General features: G+C 35.2%; 1 protein-coding gene across 3 annotated transcripts in view; it reads left to right on the forward strand.

The window, feature by feature from the left end:
• The window catches only part of CCDC178 (coiled-coil domain containing 178), a 436,068-nt gene that overhangs the window by 73,946 nt on the left and 339,167 nt on the right, over positions 1–22,955 (forward strand). For all 3 annotated transcript variants that reach the window (XM_049620227.1, XM_049620228.1, XM_049620229.1), the window contains 4 exons: positions 8,499–8,584; positions 12,011–12,211; positions 16,666–16,886; positions 22,187–22,329. In XM_049620227.1, the coding sequence (XP_049476184.1) occupies positions 8,499–8,584; positions 12,011–12,211; positions 16,666–16,886; positions 22,187–22,329 (651 nt within the window). The remainder of the gene's footprint in view (positions 1–8,498; positions 8,585–12,010; positions 12,212–16,665; positions 16,887–22,186; positions 22,330–22,955) is intronic.

Consider the following 22,955-nt stretch of genomic DNA (forward strand, 5'->3'; position numbering starts at 1 on the left):
ATGACAACATAAAGGCAGGGAGAGCATAACTACAAAGGAACAGAGGTTTTTTAATACTACTGAACCTACATTGATTTTAATCCAAACTTAATTTTTATGAAGTTAAGATGTTAATTGTAATCTCCAGTGAACCACTAAGAAAAATTCTAAAACAAAACCAAACAAAACAAAAAAACATCAACATAAATCCAATAAAGAAACTAAACACACTAGAAAAAAATCAACTAACCACAAAATAAGGCAATTATGGAGAAATTAAAGAATGAAAAATATTTAAGTATTATAGAAAACACATAGCAAAATGGCAAAAATAGTAGGTCCTTTCTTTTTCTTTTTTTATTTACTTAGAAAGTATCCCAAGCAGGCACCACACTGCCAGAGCAAAACCCCATATAGGGCTTAAACTCATGAACCATAAGATCATGACCTGAGCCAAAATCTAGAGTCTGATGGGGTGCTTGGGTGGCTCAGTCAGTTTGACTGTTTGACGTCAGTTCAGGTCACAATCTCACAGTTTGTGGGTTCGAGCTCTGTGTCGGGTTCTGTGCTGACAGCTCAGAGCCTGGAGCCAGCTTCAGATTCTCTCTCTCTCTCTCTCTCTCTCTCTCTCTCTGCTCCTCCCCTGCTCATGCTCTGTCTCTCTCTCAAAAGCAAATAAACATTAAAAAAAATGTTCAAAATCAAGTCTGATGCTTAAATGACTAAGCCACCCAGGTACCTCAGAAGTAAGTCCTTTCTTTTTTTTTTTTTTTTAACGAAATTTTATTGTCAAATTGGTTTCCATACAACACCCAGTGCTCATGCCAACAGGTGCCCTCCTCAATGCCCATCACCCACTTTCCCCTCCCTCCCACCCCCCATCAACTCTCAGTTTATTCTCGGTTTCTAAGAGTCTCTTATGGCTTGCCTCCTTCCCTCTCTGTATGGAACCACAAAAGACCCCGAATAGCTGAAGTAATATTGAGGAAAGACCAAAGCGGGAGGCATCACAATCCCAGACTTTAGCCTTTACTACAAAGCTGTAATCATCAAGACAGCATGGTATTGGCACAAAAACAGACACATAGACCAATGGAATAGAATAGAGACTCCAGAATTGGACCCACAAATGTATGGCCAACTAATCTTTGACAAAGCAGGAAAGAATATGCAATGGAAAAAAGACAGTCTCTGACAAATGGTGCTGGGAGAACTGGACAGCAACATGCAGAAGAATAAAACTAGCCCACTTTCTTACACCATTCACAAAAATAAACTCAAAATGGATGAAGGACCTGAATGTGAGACAGGAAACCATCAAAACTCTAGAGGAGAAAGCAGGAAAAAAACCTCTCTGATCTCAGCTGCAGCAATTTCTTACTCGACACATCCCCAAAGGCAAGGGAATTAAAAGCAAAAATGAACTATTGGGACCTCATGAAGATAAAAAGCTTCTGCACTGCAAAGGAAACAACCAACAAAACTGAAAGGCAACCGACGGAATGGGAAAAGATATTTGCAAATGACATATCAGACAAAGAAGTCAAGTCCTTTCTTAACAGTAATTGCTTTTCACAAAAATGGATTAAAATGTTAAAAGATAGAGAGTGGTAGAATGGGTAAATATACATGATTCAATTATACATTATGTATAAGAAACTCACTTGAGATCCAGAGATATAGTATGTTGAAAGTAAAAGAATGTAAAACATACTCCATGAAAATAACAAAATGAGAGCTGGGGTAGCTAAAACTAATTGCACAAAATAGACTTCCATGTAAAACTTATAAGACAAAGAATAATTGACATCTTGATAAGAGTCATTTCATGAAGAAGGGATAAAAATTATATACATACCCAAAACATAACCTCAAAATTCCTGAAGTATAACTGGACAGAATTAAAGCGAGAAGTATACAGTTCTGTAGTAAGAGTTTGAGAATTTAGTATCCCTACTTTCAATAATGGTTAAAAGAACTAAAAAGAAGAAATCAGTAATGATACAGACTTGCACGGCACTAGAACAGTGTTGGCCAAACAAGTTTATACAGTATGTACTACCCAATAACAGTAGAAAACACGTTCTTTTCATGTTGTTATTGAACACTACTCAGTATAGATCATGTGTTAGGCCACATAACAAATCTCGATAGAATAAAAAATGATTGAAATCATACAAAGTGTCCTTTCTGGCCACTTGGAGTGAAACTAGAAATCAATAACAGAAAGAAATCCAGGAAATCCGTATACATGTAGATATTTAACAGCATGCTCCACAACAACAACAAAACAGCTCAGTGACTCAAGGCTGTGATCACAGAGGAAATTAGGAAATACTTTGAATAGAATGAAAATGAAAACACAGTACCGAAACCTGTAAGATGCAGCAAAAGCAGTGCTCAGAGGGCACTTTCTAGCCTTAAGTGCTAATGTTAAAAATGAAGATCCGAATCCAATAACCTAATTCTGTATCTTACAGAACTAGGAAAGAATGAATGTGCTAAAGCTAGCAAAAGAAAGGAAATAATAAAGATTAGTGCAGTGATGTCAGGAATAAAAAATAAGAAACTATCACTAAAAAGTTGCTTCTTTGAAAGGATCAGCCAAATTCACAAACCTCTGATTAGACTGACAAAGAAAGAAGACTTGATTTATGAGAATCAAGGATATTGCTACAGACCTCACATAAATAAAAGGGGCTACGATACTATGAACAATTGGTAATACTATGAACAACAAATTTAGATAACCAAGATGAAAAAGACACATTCCTAGGAACACATAGACTACCAAAACTGATTCAGAAGAAGTGGAAAATCTAAACAGATTTGTAACAAGTAAATAAACCAGTAATCAAAAATATTCCAACCCAGAACCAAATGGCTTCACTGGTGAATTCTGCTAAGCATTGAAAGAAGAATTAATACCAGTGCTTCACTAACTCTTTCAAAAAATGGAAGAGAATGGAACACTTTTCAACCCATTCTATGAGGGCAGCATATAGACCAATGACTTCATGAATAGATATGCAAAAATCTTCCACAAAATACTAGCAACCTGAACCCAGCAACCTAATAACAGAATTATACGTCATGATAAAGTGAGATTTCCCCTAGGTAGTGTAAGCGTGGTTCAAAATAACAAAACTAATCAATGTGTAATATATCCACAGTAATAAAGGGGGCAAACCCATGTGAACATCTCAATTGATGTGGAAAGTATGTGGCAAAATCCAGCACCTTTTCATGATGGAAATACTCAAAAAACAGATCAGAAAACATGATAGAGGACATTTATGAAAAACCCTCAACTCACATTATACTTAATGTTTAAGATCGAAAATTTTCAACCTAAGATCAGGAACCACACAAGGATGGCTGCTCTTGCCACTTATATTCGACACTGAAAATCTCAGACATTGCTGATAGAAATGTCAAATGGTTTAGCCACTTTGAAAGAACAGTTTTGGTGGTTCCTCAAAAAGTTAAACCTAGAATTATCATACAACCCAGCAATTCCACTCTGAGGTATGTACAGAAAAGATTTCAAGAGGACAGGTATTCAAACAATATATTGTGTGCAGATGTTCATATCATCAGTATTCACAATAGCCAAAAGGTGGAAACAACCTCAGATTTTTCAATGGACTACTATATAAATAAAGTGTGGTATATCTATACAACGGAATATTATTCAACCACAAAAAGTAATAAAAGTTTTGATACATGCCGCAACATGGATAAACTTCTAAACCATCATGCTAAGTTAAAGAAGCCAGACACAGAAAGTGACCTACTGTATGATTCCATTTATATGAAATATCCATAACAGGTAAACCCATAGACATGGGAAGCACACTGGTCGCTGACAGGGGCTGGTGGGAAAGGGCAAGGCAGGAGATTGCTTAATAAATAAGAGGCTGTTCTTCTGAGGTGAAGAGAATGTTTTACCACTAGATGGGGATGATGACTGCACAGCATTGAATGTAGTAAATGCCATTGAAGTTTATACTTCCAAGTGGTTAATTTTATGTTATTTGACTTTTGCCTCAATTAAAAAAAAATTATAAGAATTAAAATTTTGCTGGCCCCCAAGTTAACTGAATTTTAGAATAAAATACACAAAAATAGATTCAATTATATGTAATAATTTAATATATCATGTAATTGGTATTACAAGCCAGTAGGGAGAGCATTATTTAATAATAGATGCTGGGACAATTATTTTTCTCTCTTTAATTAACTTTTTTTATTTGAGTATAGTTGACACACAGTGTTACATTAGTTTCAAGTGTACAATGTATTGATTCAACATTTTTTAAAGAAAAGCAAGAAAAAAATACATTATTTAAAACATATATTTAAAAATGAAATTAAAACTATAGGAGAAAATATAATGAATACTTAACTGACCTCATATTAAACAGGCTTTCTTTTCTTTTTTTTTTTCAATATATGAAATTTATTGTCAAATTGGTTTCCATACAACACCCAGTGCTCATCCCAAAAGGTGCCCTCCTCAATACCCATCACCCAGCCTCCCCTCCCTCCCACCCCCCATCTACCCTCAGTTTGTTCTCAGTTTTTTAAGAGTCTCTTATGCTTTGGCTCTCTCCCACTCTAACCTCTTTTTTTTTTTTTTCCTTCCCCTCCCCCATGGGTTTCTGTTAAGTTTCTCAGGATCCACATAAGAGTGAAAACATATGGTATCTGTCTTTCTCTGTATGGCTTATTTCACTTAGCATCACACTCTCCAGTTCTATCCACGTTGCTACAAAGGGCCATATTTCGTTCTTTCTCATTGCCATGTAGTACTCCATTGTGTACAGAAACCACAATTTCTTTATCCATTCATCAGTTGATGGACATTTAGGCTCTTTCCATAATTTGGCTATTGTTGAGAGTGCTGCTATAAACATTGGGGTACAAGTGCCCCTATGCATCAACACTCCTGTATCCCTTGGGTAAATTCCTAGCAGTGCTATTGCTGGGTCATAGGGTAGGTCTATTTTTAATTTTCTGAGGAACCTCCACACTGTTTTCCAGAGTGGCTGCACCAATTTGCATTCCCACCAACAGTGCAAGAGGGTTCCCGTTTCTCCACATCCTCTCCAGCATCTATAGTCTCCTGATTTCTTCATTTTGGCCACTCTGACTGGCGTGAGGTGATATCTGAGTGTGGTTTTGATTTGTATTTCCCTGATAAGGAGCAACGTTGAGCATCTTTTCATGTGCCTGTTGGCTATCCGGATGTCTTCTTTAGAGAAGTGTCTATTCATGTTTTCTGCCCATTTCTTCACTGGGTTATTTGTTTTTCGGGTGTGGAGTTTGGTGAGCTCTTTATAGATTTTGGATACTAGCCCTTTGTCCGATATGTCATTTGCAAATATCTTTTCCCATTCCGTTGGTTGCCTTTTAGTTTTGTTGGTTGTTTCCTTTGCTGTGCAGAAGCTTTTTATCTTCATAAGGTCCCAGTAATTCACTTTTGCTTTTAATTCCCTTGCCTTTGGGGATGTGTCGAGTAAGAGATTGCTATGGCTGAGGTCAGAGAGGTCTTTTCCTGCTTTCTCCTCTAAGGTTTTGATGGTTTCCTGTCTCACATTCAGGTCCTTTATCCATTTTGAGTTTATTTTTGTGAATGGTGTGAGAAAGTGGTCTAGTTTCAACCTTCTGCATGTTGCTGTCCAGTTCTCCCAGCACCATTTGTTAAAGAGACTGTCTTTTTTCCATTGGATGTTCTTTCCTGCTTTGTCAAAGATTAGTTGGCCATATGTTTGTGGGTCTAGTTCTGGGGTTTCTATTCTATTCCATTGGTCTATGTGTCTGTTTTTATGCCAATACCATGCTGTCTTGATGATGACAGCTTTGTAGTAGAGGCTAAAGTCTGGGATTGTGATGCCTCCTGCTTTGGTCTTCTTCTTCAAAATTACTTTGGCTATTCGGGGCCTTTTGTGGTTCCATATGAATTTTAGGATTGCTTGTTCTAGTTTCGAGAAGAATGCTGGTGCAATTTTGATTGGGATTGCATTGAATGTGTAGATAGCTTTGGGTAGTATTGACATTTTGACAATATTTATTCTTCCAATCCATGAGCAGGGAATGTCTTTCCATTTCTTTATATCTTCTTCAATTACCTGCATAAGCTTTCTATAGTTTTCAGCATACAGATCTTTTACATCTTTGGTTAGATTTATTCCTAGGTATTTTATGCTTCTTGGTGCAATTGTGAATGGGATCAGTTTCTTTATTTGTCTTTCTGTTGCTTCATTGTTAGTGTATAAGAGTGCAACTGATTTCTGTACATTGATTTTGTATCCTGCAACTTTGCTGAATTCATGTATCAGTTCTAGCAGACTTTTGGTGGAGTCTATCGGATTTTCCATGTATAATATCATGTCATCTGCAAAAAGTGAAAGCTTGACTTCATCTTTGCCAATTTTGATGCCTTTGATTTCCTTGTGTTGTCTGATTGCTAGAACTTCCAACACTATGTTAAACAACAGCGGTGAGAGTGGGCATCCCTGTCGTGTTCCTGATCTCAGGGAAAAAGCCCTCAGTTTTTCTCCATTGAGGATGATGTTAGCTGTGGGCTTTTCATAAATGGCTTTTATGATGTTTAAGTATGTTCCTTCTATCCCGACTTTCTCAAGGGTTTTTATTAAGAAAGGGTGCTGAATTTTGTCAAAGGCCTTTTCTGCATCGATTGACAGGATCATATGGTTCTTATCTTTTCTTTTATTAATGTGATGTATCACATTGATTGATTAGCGAATGTTGAACCAGCCCTGCATCCCAGGAATGAATACCACTTGATCATGGTGAATAATTCTTTTTATATGCTGTTGAATTCGATTTGCTAGTATCTTATTGAGAATTTTTGCATCCATATTCGTCAGAGATATTGGCCTGTAGTTCTCTTTTTTTTACTGGGTCTCTGGTTTAGGAATCAAAGTAATACTGGCTTCATAGAATGAGTCTGGAAGTTTTCCTTCCCTTTCTATTTTTTGGAATAGCTTGAGAAGGATAGGTACTATCTCTGCTTTAAACGTCTGGTAGAACTCCCCTGGGAAGCCATCTGGTCCTGGGCTTTTTATTTGTTGGGAGATTTTTGATAACCGATTCAATTTCTTCACTGGTTATGGGTCTGTTCAAGCTTTCTATTTCCTCCTGATTGAGTTTTGGAAGAGTTGTGGGTGTTTAGGAATTTGTCCATTTCTTCCAGGTTGTCCAATTTGTTGGCATATAATTTTTCATAGTATTCCCTGATAATTGTTTGTATCTCTGAGGGATTGGTTGTAATAATTCCATTTTCATTCATGATTTTATCTATTTGGGTCATCTCCCTTTTCTTTTTGAGAAGCCAAACAGGCTTTCTTAAATAAATTGTGGAACAAGGAAATACATAATATGCAGTCATCGGAAATATGTCGTCATGTGACTAAGAATGTTACAGTGTCTGTAACAATGTCATGTAACTAAAGCAGCATGTAATATTTTATGATTCTAATTGTATAAAAATTGAAATATTAGAATATTACATTCTGTTATATTTAAAAATTAATATGTGTTATTTTATATTATGATTTTTGGTGTGTATGAACTTCCTTTAATTTGTGATACTTATTTAATAAGACAATAATTTCATGAAAATAACTCCCTTGTTTGTTGTTAACTGTTTTTCTTATAACTTTTATCAAAGGAAAAATACTTCTTTTTAAATACAATGAAAACTAGTCTGGATTCTAGAATTGGATCAAATTCTCTATATATTCTCTCTGTATTATCCAATATAGAGAACTTTGCCTAGAAAAATTCTTTGGAAAAGAAATAACATACTAATTTGGACATTTTGCAAACACCTTATAGTTTCAAATCTGAAGTAGCAATTTTGGTTTTGGAATTTATATTGGTGTCCCAGAAACTGCTAAACTGAAGTTAGAGAAAGAGCTCTCAAATTATTCTCAATAAACTCCCCTTTTTTTCTGATAAAACACTCTACAGGAAACATCAATTTCTCTCTCTTTTTTTTTTTTTTTCAAGTTTATGTCTTTGTTTTGAGAGAGATCAAGAACACAGGCTGGGGTGGGGCCGAGAGAGAGGAAGAGAGAGAATCCTAAGCAGGCTCTGGGCTGTCAGCACAGAGTCTGATGCAGGGTTTCGATCTTATGAACCATGAGACCATGACCTGTGCTGAAATCAAGAGTCAGATGCTTAACCGACTGAGCCACCCAAGTGCCTTACCAATTTCATTTTTAAAAAAGAACTGTTTTAATAACCCCTGAAATATTTTCAGGTCATTTGTGACAGGTTTTAAATGTCTATTAATTTACCATGAATTATCAAGCCCATTATGTATCAGACTTTTGCTATATTGCTCTCCTATATAGTAGCATTAGCATGCATAGTAAGTTTCCCCACAGACATTTAAAAGTTAATGTAAGAGAATCACCTAAAATTTGCTTAGTGAGTTTAAGTACAACAGTTCTTTATTAATTAGTTGCTTCTTTCCCTTTATATAGGAGCAGAACTTCTTCCACAAAAGAGTGGAAGGAAGATTGGAGTATTGCTACACCAATGAAAGAGGTCAAACCAGAAGAAGAAAGAGGTAAAATTATACCCCATACTTAGATAAATGAAATTATGTTTAAAAATTAAATATTTTTAATTATCACCATAATCATTTTTAAAAGTTTTATAATTCTTGTGCATATCTAATAAAGAGCCTTCTATGTCGTTTGATTAAACAACAAAATTCAACAAATATTTGCTATACCATATACTGGATCCTAAGTAAATAATGATTCCTTCCTACCTCTCAAGAAGCTAACTGTAATTCAAGGCCGTCCAGTAGAACTTTCTGGGATAATCAAAGTGTTCTCTATTTCCACCATCCGGTAAAGTAGCTACTAGCCACATATAGCTGTTAACCACCTGAAATGTAGCTAGGGAGACCGAAGAATTTAACTTTTCAGTTTAATTTTAAGTTACATTAAATGTAAATAGTCACATGTGGTTCATGGCTACCATACTGGACATAGAGGCTCTGCTATGTGTGTGTGTGTGTGTTTATGTATATATATGTAAATTAAGATTAATATCTTATCACAGTTTACAAAATGTACAACAATTTGTATGCTGGAATAAAATTTTGTTAAAAATACTTCAGCATATTTGAATGTATTTTTTTGAGAGAGAGAGAGAGAGAGAGAACGTGCATGCAAGTGCATGCGCACGTGAGCAATGGAGGGACAGAGGGAGAGAGAGAGAGAGAGAGAGAGAGAGAGATGGAGAATCTTAAGCAAGCTCCATGTACAACCAAGAGCCCTAGGTGGGCTCGATCTTATGACCGTGAGATCATGACCTGAACTGAAATCAAGAGTTGAATAGTTAATGGACTGAGCCACCCAGGCACCTCTCTAGTTTTAATATTATATTAAACACCTCTTCCTACCTTCACCATAAAGATTTATTAAACATTTTCCTTTCATGAGAGATAACTAATGAATTCAGGACTTTTTTTTTAATGTTTATTTATTTTTGAGAGAGAGATAGACAGAGTGTGAGCAGATAAGGGGCAGAGAGAGGGAGAGGGAGACACAGAATCGGAAGCAGGCTCCAGGCTCAGTGCTGTCAGCACAGAGCCCAATATGGGCTCGAACTCAAGAACTGTGAGATCATGACCTGAGCCACAGTCCGAGGCTTAACCGACTGAGCCACCCAGGCACCCCTGCTTTCAGGACTTTAAAAAAAAATGTTTATTTATTTTGAGAGAGAACATGAAAGCAGGGGAGGAACAGAGAGAGAGAGAGAGAGAGATTGAGAGAGAGAGAGAGAGAGAGAATCCCAAGCAGGTTCCATGCTTTCAGTGCATAGCCAGACACGGGACTTGAACCCACAAACTATGATATCATGACCTGGGCTGAAATCAAGACTTGGCCGCTTAATGGACTGAGCCACCCAAACGCCTCATGAATTACTTTTTAAAAGCACTAATACTTTGTTTTTCAAAACTCTCATTCATAGTGAAGATCTGTGTTTACTGTTTACATTTCATATATTTATATCTACACTGAAGGGAAAAAAGGCTCATGTATTACTTCTTAGTTTTGCACATGACAAATGTAAGAAAAGATTAATATATTAAGGACCACAACATAACAGTGAACCAGCTATGTTTATTGTGAACTCACACATTTTTTTCCCAGAGTATAACACAGTGTCAAGTTGAGGAAGATTTATTGTAATTAGGTGTTTGTGCTAAAAAAAATTGCAAGTGGTTGCTCACTTAGTATGAAACAGTAAAACTAATTGAAATGGTATTCTGAAAAAAAATTGAGAGGTAGATTAAGTACAATGAATTGGAGGCATCTCAAGTTATAAACCGTTTATTTTAGGATGCTCTCATAGAAACGGTACAAAAGACATCTTGTGCAAACATGATAGACATGTTTGCCAAAACATATTTATATTGCATGAGATGTGCTCTAATTTTACGTGGCATTAATTTCATCACACATTTCAAACTGAAATCTCGTTATAGGAATTGAATATATCATAAGTGGGCTGGAGAATACAGTGTTTACTGTGTATGTTGTCGTAAAAATACCCAGACACTTAAGAATATAACGTATCCAGGGGCGCCTGGGTGGCTCAGTCGGTTGAGCGTCCGACTTTGGCTCAGGTCACGATCTCGCGGTCCGTGAGTTCGAGCCCCACGTCGGGCTCTGGGCTGATGGCTCAGAGCCTGGAGCCTGCTTCCGATTCTGTGTTTCCCTCTCTCTCTGCCCCTCCCCCGTTCATGTTGTGTCTCTCTCCGTCTCAAAAGTAAATAAACGTTAAAAAAAAAATTTAAAATAAAAAAAGAATATAATGTATCCAAGAGGTGGTAGAATTTGAAAACAGAGGACAATAAACCAAAGTAGGGACCAGACAAAGGGCCAATCCATGAAAAGATAATTTTTATGCATTACAGTAGAGAATCCTGTTTCTCAAGAATTCTTTTCAGCCAGCATGCTGAATTTCTTTGACAGGCCTACTAGGTTAGAAGTAGAAACTGTGCGGCTACTGAGCTTGCACTTAAAACCAATGTCTAATACAATCTTCTAGCAGAAAATTATTGCTTTATTGTCCAAAGTAAAACAAAATAAAACAGAGGTCTATTAGTTGTCTTTTTTCTTTTTCCAGTTTTACTGTTTTTCCTGTAGCCTCAGCTCTTTGAGGCTTTGCCTTTCTTGACACTTTGTGTTTGTTTATGTCTTCTTGTCATGTCACATTTTGGCAAAAGTCACTGTTTACAAGTATAAATCTCACCAGAGTGGAACCCGTATCCATCTTCCTTACTGCTCTATCTCTGGGGAGAGAACATATTGCCTAGAACGTAACAGGCTCTCTACATGTTTCTAGTATAAATAGATGAATGAATACCCATGTTAATCATTCCGTTAACATTAAACCATAGCATTTCAGAGCTGTGAACCAGGAATCACAAATATATCTCATTACAGGAGTTAATTTGTGTTATAACTGAATAAACAGAATTTGGAAGCAGTGAATTCCTGGCAAGGCTAACTAGGGATGCTATTATCTGATAAGGAATAAAGTGTCTTATTTCTAGGAACCATCTGAGGATTTTCAGTCTTTGTCTGATGTAATCATTGTTATTTGCTTTTGTCATAGAATGAGAGGAAACGAAACACAAGCATAATTTAAAAATAAAGCTCTATAATATAGCTTGTGAATAAAGCAGTTTTTCTTTAGGTAAAATATTATACATAAAGCTATTGCTTGAGATTTAGCTATTCTAATTATTTTATAAAATGTTCACTTAAAAATCTGTCTTCAAAGGTTTTAATTAATGTTAGGATTCTGTTATAATAGAGCTGTCTTTAAAAGGCCAATTCATTTTTCTAAAATTCTCTTATTAAACATATAAATATTAAAAAACAGTAATAATATGATAGTACCTATGTTCCCACCACCTAGTTTATAACCTTATTCATTAACATATGTGAGTACATATTTCTATTTTAAGATGAAAGGTGTCCAGAATTAAAGCAGGAAATGGAAATATTGCTATCAGAGGCCATTCATCTCATTAAAAGTCTAGAAACTGACCGTGCAGAAGCTGAAGAAGCTTTAAAACGACAAAAGTCAAGAAAGAAAAAGATTCACATGAAAATTGATTCTTGGTCAATTTGGAGACTTCAAGAAATCCCACTAGCTGTGCAGAAAGGTAATAATAAGGATTTTTTTCATGTTGCTATTTACTTTGTTGAAGAGGCATAATCAGTTGAAACTTGGGGAAAAAAATCAACAGTGACCACATTGTTTTGTATCTAAATTAGTGCAATTTTGATAGATGCTATTGATGATAATGCTGAATTCAAGTATATAACTGGGACTGCACTGAGCAAACCTGGACCTTCCCTGGTTTGGTGTTTGTTGGAAATTCCATAGTATTTATGGTACTCAAGGGTGGCATTCAGACATTTGGCACATTTCCTATGATGACTACATTGTTTGAGTACTTGAAATTTAGAAATTTGAGTGATTTCCAGTTATTGTCATTGGCCACATATTTAAATCTGGGAAAATAAAAGAGTTTTAAAGTGATATTTTAGCAACATGAATATGCTTTTGACAATTCAGTAGTATATTTCACTAAGAACTTTTAACAGGCAGTAAGACTTGAGAGATTCCAAGGGGTAAGTAACAAATATGTAGAAAGGAAACACTGTCTTTTTAGACTAAAGAGTAAAAGACCTGTGGCAAAGTATTAAATAATCTAAAGGCATTTGATTTTTTAATTCTCCAAACATGCCTGTCAAACATGCCTGACTACACAATTTCTGAGACTGGAATTTGTTTATAAATAAATTTTAATTCAGTTAAAATTTTTAATTCAGTATTTACATGCTTTATAAGTAGATTATATTAGGGTACTCAAAAACCTATCATTTAAGTTAAGGCACTTTTGAGAGGAAAAGGGGGCCATTATCATCCTGAGACATAATATTATGTGTCAAAAAGAATACTTACGTACACCTTTGTTATATGTCTTCTAAAATAGTAGTGTGTATACATTTTAGGGAGTTGCGAAAAAGGGTTAGAACTTTTATTTATAGGGGTGACTGGGTGGCTCAGTCAGTTAAATGCCTGTCTTTTTAAAAAAAATTTTTTTTTAATGTTTATTTTTGAGAGAGGTAGAGCACGAACAGGGGAGGGGCAGAGAGAGAGGGAGACACAGAATCTGAAGCAGGCTCCAGTCTCTGAGCTGTCAGCATAGAGCCTGACACGGGGCTCAAACTCACCAGCTGTGAGATCATGACCAGAGCAGAAGTTGGATGCTCAACCACCTGAGCCACCCAGGCACCCCTAAGTGTATAGCTCCTGATCTTAGCTCAGGTCATGATCTTGCAGTTTGAGGGTTTGAGCCCTGCGTTGGGCTTTGTCTGGCAGCGAGGAGACTGCTTGGGATTCTGTCTTTCTCTCTCTGCCTCTCCCCCGCTTGCTATTTCTTCCTCTCTCTCTCAAAATAAATAACTTATATATTCATATATATATATATATGTGTGTGTGCGCGCGTGCACGTGCGTGTGTGTGCACATACATATATATGAATATACATATATATATTTATATATAGTTAAAACATTTTTTTTAAGTAATGTGTACACCCAGTGTGGGGCTTGAGCTCACAACCCTAAGATCAAGAGTCACGTGCTTTATCAAGTGAGTCAGCCAGGTACTCCATTAACACATTGTTTAGATTTTGTTTTTAAGTAATACCTACACCCAATGTCGGGCTCAAACTTACAACCCTGAGATCAAGAGTTGCATGCTTTACTGACTGAGCCAGCCAGGCACCCCAGAACTTTTACTTACATTTTAAAATTTTATTCTTTTTATTTTCTTTCTTGATTATTTGGGTTTTTAATTTTGCTTTTATTGCACCAAATAAAATACAGTATCCAGTGGTTCCTAAATTATGTTATTTAAATAAAATAAAATAAAATAAAATGTAGGTTTAATGAGTATTTCCTCCTTTTAAAGTAATACTGAGCTCACAGATTGACCTCACCATTTGTTTACTCCCTTCTGGAGCAGAACTCAAGAAGCAGGAAATTTCCCAGAGCCTAGACTGGATGAATTTAACTTAGCCTTTGTCTATGCACTTTGCTACCCTTTACTAAAGAGTTAATTCCAAAAATTATGCAAAATTGCTCTAAACTCAGATAGACATTTTTCTACCCATGCATTTAAAGTAATACATTTTACAATATATTTAGTTTCTACAGATGTTTTATTCAGGCTTGGAGTTAGTTTGTTCTGATTAACAAGGTTTTTGAATAGAATTTAAAATGTGCATACTCTACTAATATAATAGCATAGCTATGTAATTTGTAAATCCATACATGCATATATATTGGTATGTTAGAGACAACCAAAACCATACAATATGGTCGGAATGGAATGGGAATTCTGGGAAATTGTGGATCCCAGTAGGGTCTTGAGCAGATTCATATTCACATCCACAGGGAGTCATCTGCAATTTTTGAAAATGTTTTGGAAGCCCTTCCTTGTCATTAGTAGTAGAAAAATCAGTGGGAGCTGGTTTTGTTTAATATTTTGCTGATTTCTGTATAATCTCATATAGCCTTTATAAGAGTGCATACTGTAGTTTGTGGTTTATATGAAGTTCTACTTAAGGAATTGCCAAAATAAAACTAAATTGAGATACATGTGTGGACATTCTAGAAACTTTATAAATGCATTTTCAGTGATGGAATATATTCCTGCCATTGGTGATAATTTATTGCTTGGGCTGTCTTTTATTTAAAGAGCTACTTAAAGATCTTTTAAAAACTATTAAAAATCTACTTAAAAAACAAATTTATGTTCTTCTGCTTTATTTTATTTAAGTGGCTAACATATGCAATGAAATTTAAATTCATTATTACTATGTAGTTTTTAAGTACCTCCTATTTATAAAGTATTCCTGAAAAACTATGTGCTTTCAGGAATATATTGCCTTCATATTGATATATTTAGGATATAATTTCTAAATTTTATGAATTTTTTTTACAGGTTCTAGAATTATATATTCATGTAGTCTTTAAATTCTCAAAGTATCCAATTTATGTGACAGGAAAAACTTTTAATCTCCTTAACAGCCTTAATATTAAATATGATGTTTAAAGAATTTTGGATAATTTATTATAAGAAATCCTACTTACAATTTTAAGAAAATTAAGGACATTCAATTTTTCTAGATATCTTGTGGTAACTCCTCCAGATCCATCCATCCCCCTAACCAGCCTGCTCACGCTTGTATCTTTTGTGTTTTGGTCCATGAAGCTTATTCATAATAGACTGCATCAAAGATATTTTTGGTACTCTGGCTTCCTGCTAGTGCAACCAACGGGTTCAGTGGTAAGAGACCAAGGGAGATAATGGAGAAGAATGAGGGTGTGGTATTTATAACCCTACTTGGTCACTGCATCCCCCTCCCCAGAATGACAGCCACTGGCACTATGCAGCCAATAATCTAGCAAATGTCTTTTCATTTTCCTATCAAAAAAGATAACCAGAAATAAGTTGCAGTTCACAAGTTCGAGCCCCGCATTGGGCTCTGTGCTGACAGCCGGAAGCCTGTAGCCTGCTTCACATTCTGTGTTTCCCTTGCTCTCTGCCCCTCTCCTGCTCTCTTTCTCTTTGTCTCTCTCTCTCTCTCAAAAATAAATAAACATTAAAAAATTTTTTAAAAAATAAAGGAGAGTACATATACTATATTTATTATACTCAAGCAGCGTCTGAAAGCACAAATGAACTAATGACTCAGATTCCCCTGGTACTCTCATTGTACCTGTTTCTTTAGATTCTCTGTCTTTCCCTTAACCTACATTCCTGGCTCCATGGGTACTTCCCTATGATTGGAGAAAGGATGGAGTAGGAAGATAATTGTGTCCCATATAAAGGCTCACAAGAATGCTTCTACTGTGGAAGAAGACCTCAGTAATAACACAATGTTAAATCTTCTAATTTTGTTTTGCATTGTTTTGTCATGTGAATTAGTCAGATATTACCATAATAATTCTTTGTAACAAATGCTTTGGAACTCAGTGACTTACTGCCACTTTTTAAATATGGCTTATAGCCACTTTTTAAATATGGCTTATAGCCACTTTTTAAATATGGCTTATAGCCACTTTTTTAATAGCTCATATTACTGACCTGTAAGTTTTAGTTGATTCTTTTGTGTTTTGATATATAATTGTATCAACAGAAAATCGTACTTATTTTTTTCCTTTTTCTTTCTGATATTTATAACTCCTATCTCATCGTTTTACTTCTAGATGATTTTAAAGGCCTCTACTCTTGCAGTTTTTCTCATTTTGTAATTACATAGAGTGGTTGTATGTAACCCTGTATATACATTGGTTGTTATAAGCAGGATTTGTACAATTATTATCTTATAATACATATATTTTAATCCCTTTGATGATAAATGATGAAAGCAATATATTTTATAAGGCAATACTAAAATAATTCATATTAAATTTAGGAAGCTTCACAGATAAGTAATTTTGGAATCTAAAGTATTTCATATTTCTCTTTTACAAATAAAGATTGCCTTCTGGAGCTTTTGTTTTAAAATCAGATTTTCTTTTGTTATTGTATGTCTAGAACATGAGGCCTATTTGAGAGATATTGTAGAATTACGATGGCATCTTGACGATAGAGCTTATCAGCTAAAACATTTTGAGGAACAAAAGGTGAAATTGGAAGAAGCTAATGCAAAGCTTCAAGCAGACACAGACTACATGAATGCACGCGGTCCTCTAATTAACTCAAAGCAGAACCAAGAACTTGAAGCTCTGAAAGAATTGTATCTAAAAAAATTTGAGGTAAATTAATGGATATGTATCTTATAGATTTATAGATAGTTATAAAAAATGTTTCAGCTAAAAGAAATTAGCGTCTTTAAATGTTTCATTTTCATTGAAAATTGACCTGCTGCTTATTTCCCAAAGGAATATTATACTACACACAATACAGTCATTTGATATTCATTTAAACTGTGTCTTCTTTCCTTTTATACTTAGGGGTATAAGTATACTTTTATACTTAGGGGCAATAGTCAACTTATTAATAAAATTTTGGAGATTTAAAACAACATGGTAATATTTGAAGTTGTAAATTGAATTGCAGAAGAAGGCAAATATATATCAGTCACTTTCATTGTTTATGATAATAAAGTATAAAATATTTTCAATGATTAGTTAATATTTAACGCTCTTATTGTGGGATTGTGTTATAGAAAAATAAAGTATTTATACCTTCCATTAAATGAGCAAGTATAGAAAAATAAAGTATTTATACCTTCCATTAAGTGAGCACATTTATACCTGCCATTACTTTTGATTATTTAGAGTTGCTAAATGTGTTCTGTATTTTCCTCAACCAGTCCATTTTCCTCCCTCGCTCTCTGAAGACAACCTTATCATGAAATTCTGTTTCTAGGTGAAAGTTGTATATTTTTATACATATATATGTATTTTAGCACAATACATGGTTTCTTTTTCATTCTTTAAATAGTATCAAACGTATAACTTTCTGCAAGTTGTTTTTTAATCTGATTTTTTTAAGATATCAAACTATTGTTGATACAGAGATATCTAGTTTATTCCTTTTACTTGCTGTCTTGGATTTGACACCTAAAGCAAAGCTAACAAAGGCAAAAACAAGCAAGTGGGGCTAAATCACCGTGAAAAGCTTTTGCACGGCAAGAGGAACCACCAGCAAAATGAAAAGACAGTCTGCTGAATGGGAGAAAATATTTGCAAATCACAAATCTGATAAGGGGTTAATATCTGAAATAAAGAACTTAGCAGAGACAACCTGAAAAAAATATTGGGCAGAAGACCTGAATAAATATTTTTCCAAAGAAGACATACAGATAGCCAACAAGTACATGAAAAGATTCTCAGCATCACTAATCATCAGGGAAATGCAGATCAAAACCACAGGAAGATATCATTTCATACTTGTCAGAATGGCTATTATCAGAAAGACACGAAATAATAAGTGTTGGTAAAGATGTGGAGAAAAGGGAACCCTTGTGTACTGTTGGTGGGAATGTAAATTTGTGCAACCGCTGTGGAAAACAGTATGGAAGTTTCTCAGAAAATTAAGAATGGAACTGTCATATAACTCAACCATTTCACTTCTGGATATTTGTTAGAAGAGAAAAACACTAACTTGAAAACATATGTGCACCCCCTGGTACATTGCTGCGTTATTTATAATAACCAAGATATTGAAACAATCTAAGTGTCTACCAGTGGATGGCTGGATAAAGAAGATGTGGTATATACATACAGTGGATTTTTACTCAGCCAGAAAAGAATGAGATCTTGCCATTTGCAACAACAGGGATGGACCTTGAGGACATTATGATGAGCGAAATAAGTCAGACAGAGAAAGACAAATATCATATGATCTCATTTATATGTGGAATCAAAAGAAACAAAATAAAATACAATTTCATAGTCATAGACAACAGATTGGTGGTTGCCACAGGCAGCAGGGGTTAGAAGATGAATGAAAAAGGAGTCAATAGATAAACTTCTAGTTATAACATACATAAATCAGAGGGATTTAATGTGTAGCAATGGTGACTATAGTTATAATATTGTGCCGCATATTTATAAGTTGCTGAGAGTACATCTTAAAAGTTCTCATCACAAAAAACATCTAGCTATGTGTGGTGATGGATGTTAACTGGACTTACTGTGATGATCATCTCACAATATAGAGAAACATTGAATAATTATGTTTTATACTTGAAACTTATATGTTAATTGTATCTTATTTAAAAAATGAAAAACGTTTGTGCTTAAGGGGCACCATCAGTATCTGATAAAAGGTCAATACTCAAAATATGTGAAGACCTTTCATAACTCAACACCAGAAAAACAAGTAATACAACTGAAAGGTGGTCAGAAGACCTGAATAGACATTTTTCCAAAGAAGACAGCCTGATGGTCGATAGATGCATGAAAAGATGCTTCACATCTCTAATCATCAGGGGAGTGAAAAAACTGCAATAAGTTATCACCTTATAGTTGTCAGAATGGCTAGAATAAAAAAGACAAAAAGGAGCAAGTGTTGACAAGGATATGGAGAAAAAGGAACCCTCGTGCCCTGTTGGTAGGAATATAAATTGGGACACCACTGTGGAAAACAATATGGAAGTTACTCAAAACATTAAAAATAGAAATACCGTATGATCCAGTAGCTCCACTACTGAGTATTTACCCCAAGAAAACAAAACCCTATAAAAAGATATATGCACCCCTGTGTTTATAGCAACATTATTTACATTAGCCAAGATATGGAAATAACCTCAGTGTCCATTGATAGGTCAATGGATAAAGAAGATGTGGTACATGTATATACAGTAGAATATCAGCCATAAAAATGATGAGATCTTGCCATTTGCACCAACATAGATGCACCTCTAGAGGATATTATGCTAAGTGAAATTAACCAGTCAGAGAAAGACAAATCCTGTATTATTTCACTTCTATGTGGAATCCGAGAAATACAACAAACAGAAAGCAGGAACAGACCTGTAAATACAGGGAACAAACTGATGGCTGCCAGAGGGGTGGGGGTAGAGCGATAGGCAAGTGGATGATGAAGAATGGGAGGTACAGGCTTCCATTTACAGAATAAATAAGTCGCTGAGATACAAGGTACAGCATAGGTTGTAGAGTCAATGATATTGTAAAAACATTGTATGGTGACAGCTACACTTGTGAGCATAGGATAACGTATAGACTTGTTGAATCACTATGTCATACACCTGAAAGTAATTTAACTTTGGGTGTCAACTATATATCAATTAAAAAAGCAAAAAAGATAAAGGGTACTATCAAAAAAGTAAAAAAACAAAAACAAAAACAATGAGAGAGAAACAATTGTAAATTATACATTCAGAAAGGACATAGTATCTAAAATATATAAAGAACTTTTTAAATGCGACAAATCAGGGCATACAGCCCAATTAGAGTGGGCAAAGGACTTGAATAGATTATCTCCAAAAGACATACATACAAATGGGCAGCAAACGTATGAAACGATAGAGGCTCAACATCATTAGTCATTACGGAGATACAAACAAAAACCCCAATGTGATACCACTCACAACAAAATAACAAGTTTTGGTGTCTGTGTGGAGAAAATTGGAACTGTGGTACTTTGCTGGTGGGAAAGTAAAATGGTTGCAGATGCTGTGGAAGACTTCGGCATTTCTTCAAAAGGGTTAACGTAGAATTACTATATGCTCTAGCAGCAGTTCTGCTCTTGAGGATTATATACCACAAAGAATTGAAAACTGATATTTAAAGAACAAAGCCAAAAGTTTTTACATAAATATTCATAGCAGCACTGTTTATATTAGCCAAAAGGTGGAAATAGCCCAGTGTTCATCGTCGGATTAACGACCAAACAAAATGTGATATATCTATACCATAGGAAGAAATAAAAGGAAATGAAATACTGATACATGTCACAACATAAATCAACTTTGAAGGATTATGCTAAATAAAGAAGCCAAATACAAAAGATCACGTGCTTTATGATTTTATTGGTATGGAAAATCCAGAATACGTAAGTCTGTAAGACAGAAAACGGATTGTGATTGCTAGGGGAGAGTATAATGTAGTGTTTTGTTTATAGTCATTTATCATATAAATTTGTTTTGTTTTATTCTGCTGTCTTGACTCAGTTTTTAAAAAAAAAAACTTTTTTTTTTACATTTATTTATTTTTGAGACACAGAGAGAGACAGAGTACAAGTGGGGGAGGGGCAGAGGGGCAGAGAGAGAGAGAGAGGGAGACACAGAATCTGAAGCAGGCTCCAGGCTCTGAGCTGTCAGCACAGAGCCCAATGTGGGGCTGGAACTCACGGACCTTGAGATCATGACCTGAGCTGAGGTCGGACACCCAACTGACTGAGCCACCCAGGTGCCCCTGTCTTGACTCAGTTTTGAGGTCCTGGCTAGAGGCCTGCTGAAATAACCAATTGCTTAAATGATGCAAGACCTCTAGCCAATGTACTTGAGCCCTAGTGCATAGCTACTTGCAAATCAAGCTCACAGCCTCATTGTTGCCTTCAAATTCATCAAGCAGCTTGGCCCCATAACACCATAGAGCCACAAGAGTATTCTACACAATCGGCTGGAGTATCAATGGGGGAAGGATATGCCAGTGCCACATGGGCCCAATCCAGAGCTTGCCCTTGAGATGAATTTGTCTCGTTCTCGACAGGGAGCCCACCACCCCAGCAATGCCTACAGGTTACCTCTTCTAAAGGTACTGACAGGTTGGACATGGGATATTTGATATTAGGAATTCTGTTATGTTTCCTGACCTCTTGTTTGCTTAGCTCATCGTCCCTGCATACTCCTTGCTCTCTGCTAAGATACATATGCCCAGACTCCTGTTCCTAAAGGGGAGTCTTGTAGAGGTTACTACCATCTGTGCTATTCTAGAAATTAATGAACATTATTGCTTTTTCCAGGAGGCACTTGCTTCATTTCAGTCCACCACTTTACCCACTGGGGAAAGGATTGTTCACTCCCTAGTGCTTTCTCTTCCTCTCCCTCTAACTTTCCAGCAGTGACAAAAAAAAAAAAAGGGGGGGGGGGGAGAACTGGAGAGAGAAGGGAGATTGTTTATATTTGATAATTAATAAAAACAATAACAATGGAATATTTTGGACCCTTTCATTAATAGTGGTTATTCCTGAGAGAATTACAGGTGATTTTATTTATTTTTCCATCTGTGTTTTCTGGTTTTTCTACAATGAAGTAATATTGTCTCAGTGATAAAAATAGCAAAAAGTAGCAATTCTCCTATAGGTGAAAAGATAATTCTTTTATTTTGCTCATGTTACCTGGGATATTGAAGTTATTTTCTTCAGTAACTTTTATACATTTCTAGCATTGATGTCTTTCAGGCTAATGCAAACCTGAAACTTTACTGTGCTCAATAGACTACATATGGGAGGAAACTGATGTAAAGAACTTTAAAAAAAAATCAGAACAACTCTAAATTTAAGTCTTTTCTCTGATCTTACTCTTGCTTGATTCTTTTAATTACTAAGTGTATATATTAACAATAATATTTTTCATTTCTAGGTAATGGAATTATACAAACAAATTCAGGAAGAACTTGCAGAAGCTATAGAAAACTCTAAGAATGCCAAATTGAAGGCTAAACAAATGAAACAAGACATGGAAAAAGATATTCATAATGATGAAGCAAGCCTAGAAGCCTACAAGTAAGAATTTTTCACAAATGCTGCTTACAGCATTTTGAACAAAAATATTGATTAAAACTTAATTTATATTCCTGTATAAAATATCAGATAAAGAGAAAGGAAAGAATCTAAATCACCCATATTTATCTTATCAGTATGTTTATATGTAAATTAAGACATGTTTTTTACATATGTAAATATATGTGTATGAATTCCTAAGCACTATTTTTCTGTCAATTTATTTTATTTTATATTAGGTTTTTTATTTTAATTACACTATTAATATATAGTATTATATTATTTTTAGGCATACAGTATAGTGATTCAACAATTCTGTACATTACTTGGTGCTCATTATGATAAGTATGTTTTTTAATCCCCCGTTTTACCTATCCCCCCCATACACACACCCTATGTTAATCATTAGTTTGTTCTCTGTAGTTAAGAGTCTGTTTCCTGGTTTCTCTCTCTCTTTTTTCTTCCTTTACTCATTTGTTTCTTAAATTCCACATAAGAGTAAAATTATTGTATTTGTCTTTCTGACTTATCTTGCTTAGTATGATACTCTCTAGCTCCATCCATGTTGTTGCTAATGGCAAGACTTCATTCCCTTTTATGACTGAATAATATTCCACTGTATATATATA

This window comes from Panthera uncia (assembly GCF_023721935.1).
Source record: "Panthera uncia isolate 11264 chromosome D3 unlocalized genomic scaffold, Puncia_PCG_1.0 HiC_scaffold_8, whole genome shotgun sequence".
Lineage (NCBI taxonomy): Eukaryota > Metazoa > Chordata > Mammalia > Carnivora > Felidae > Panthera > Panthera uncia.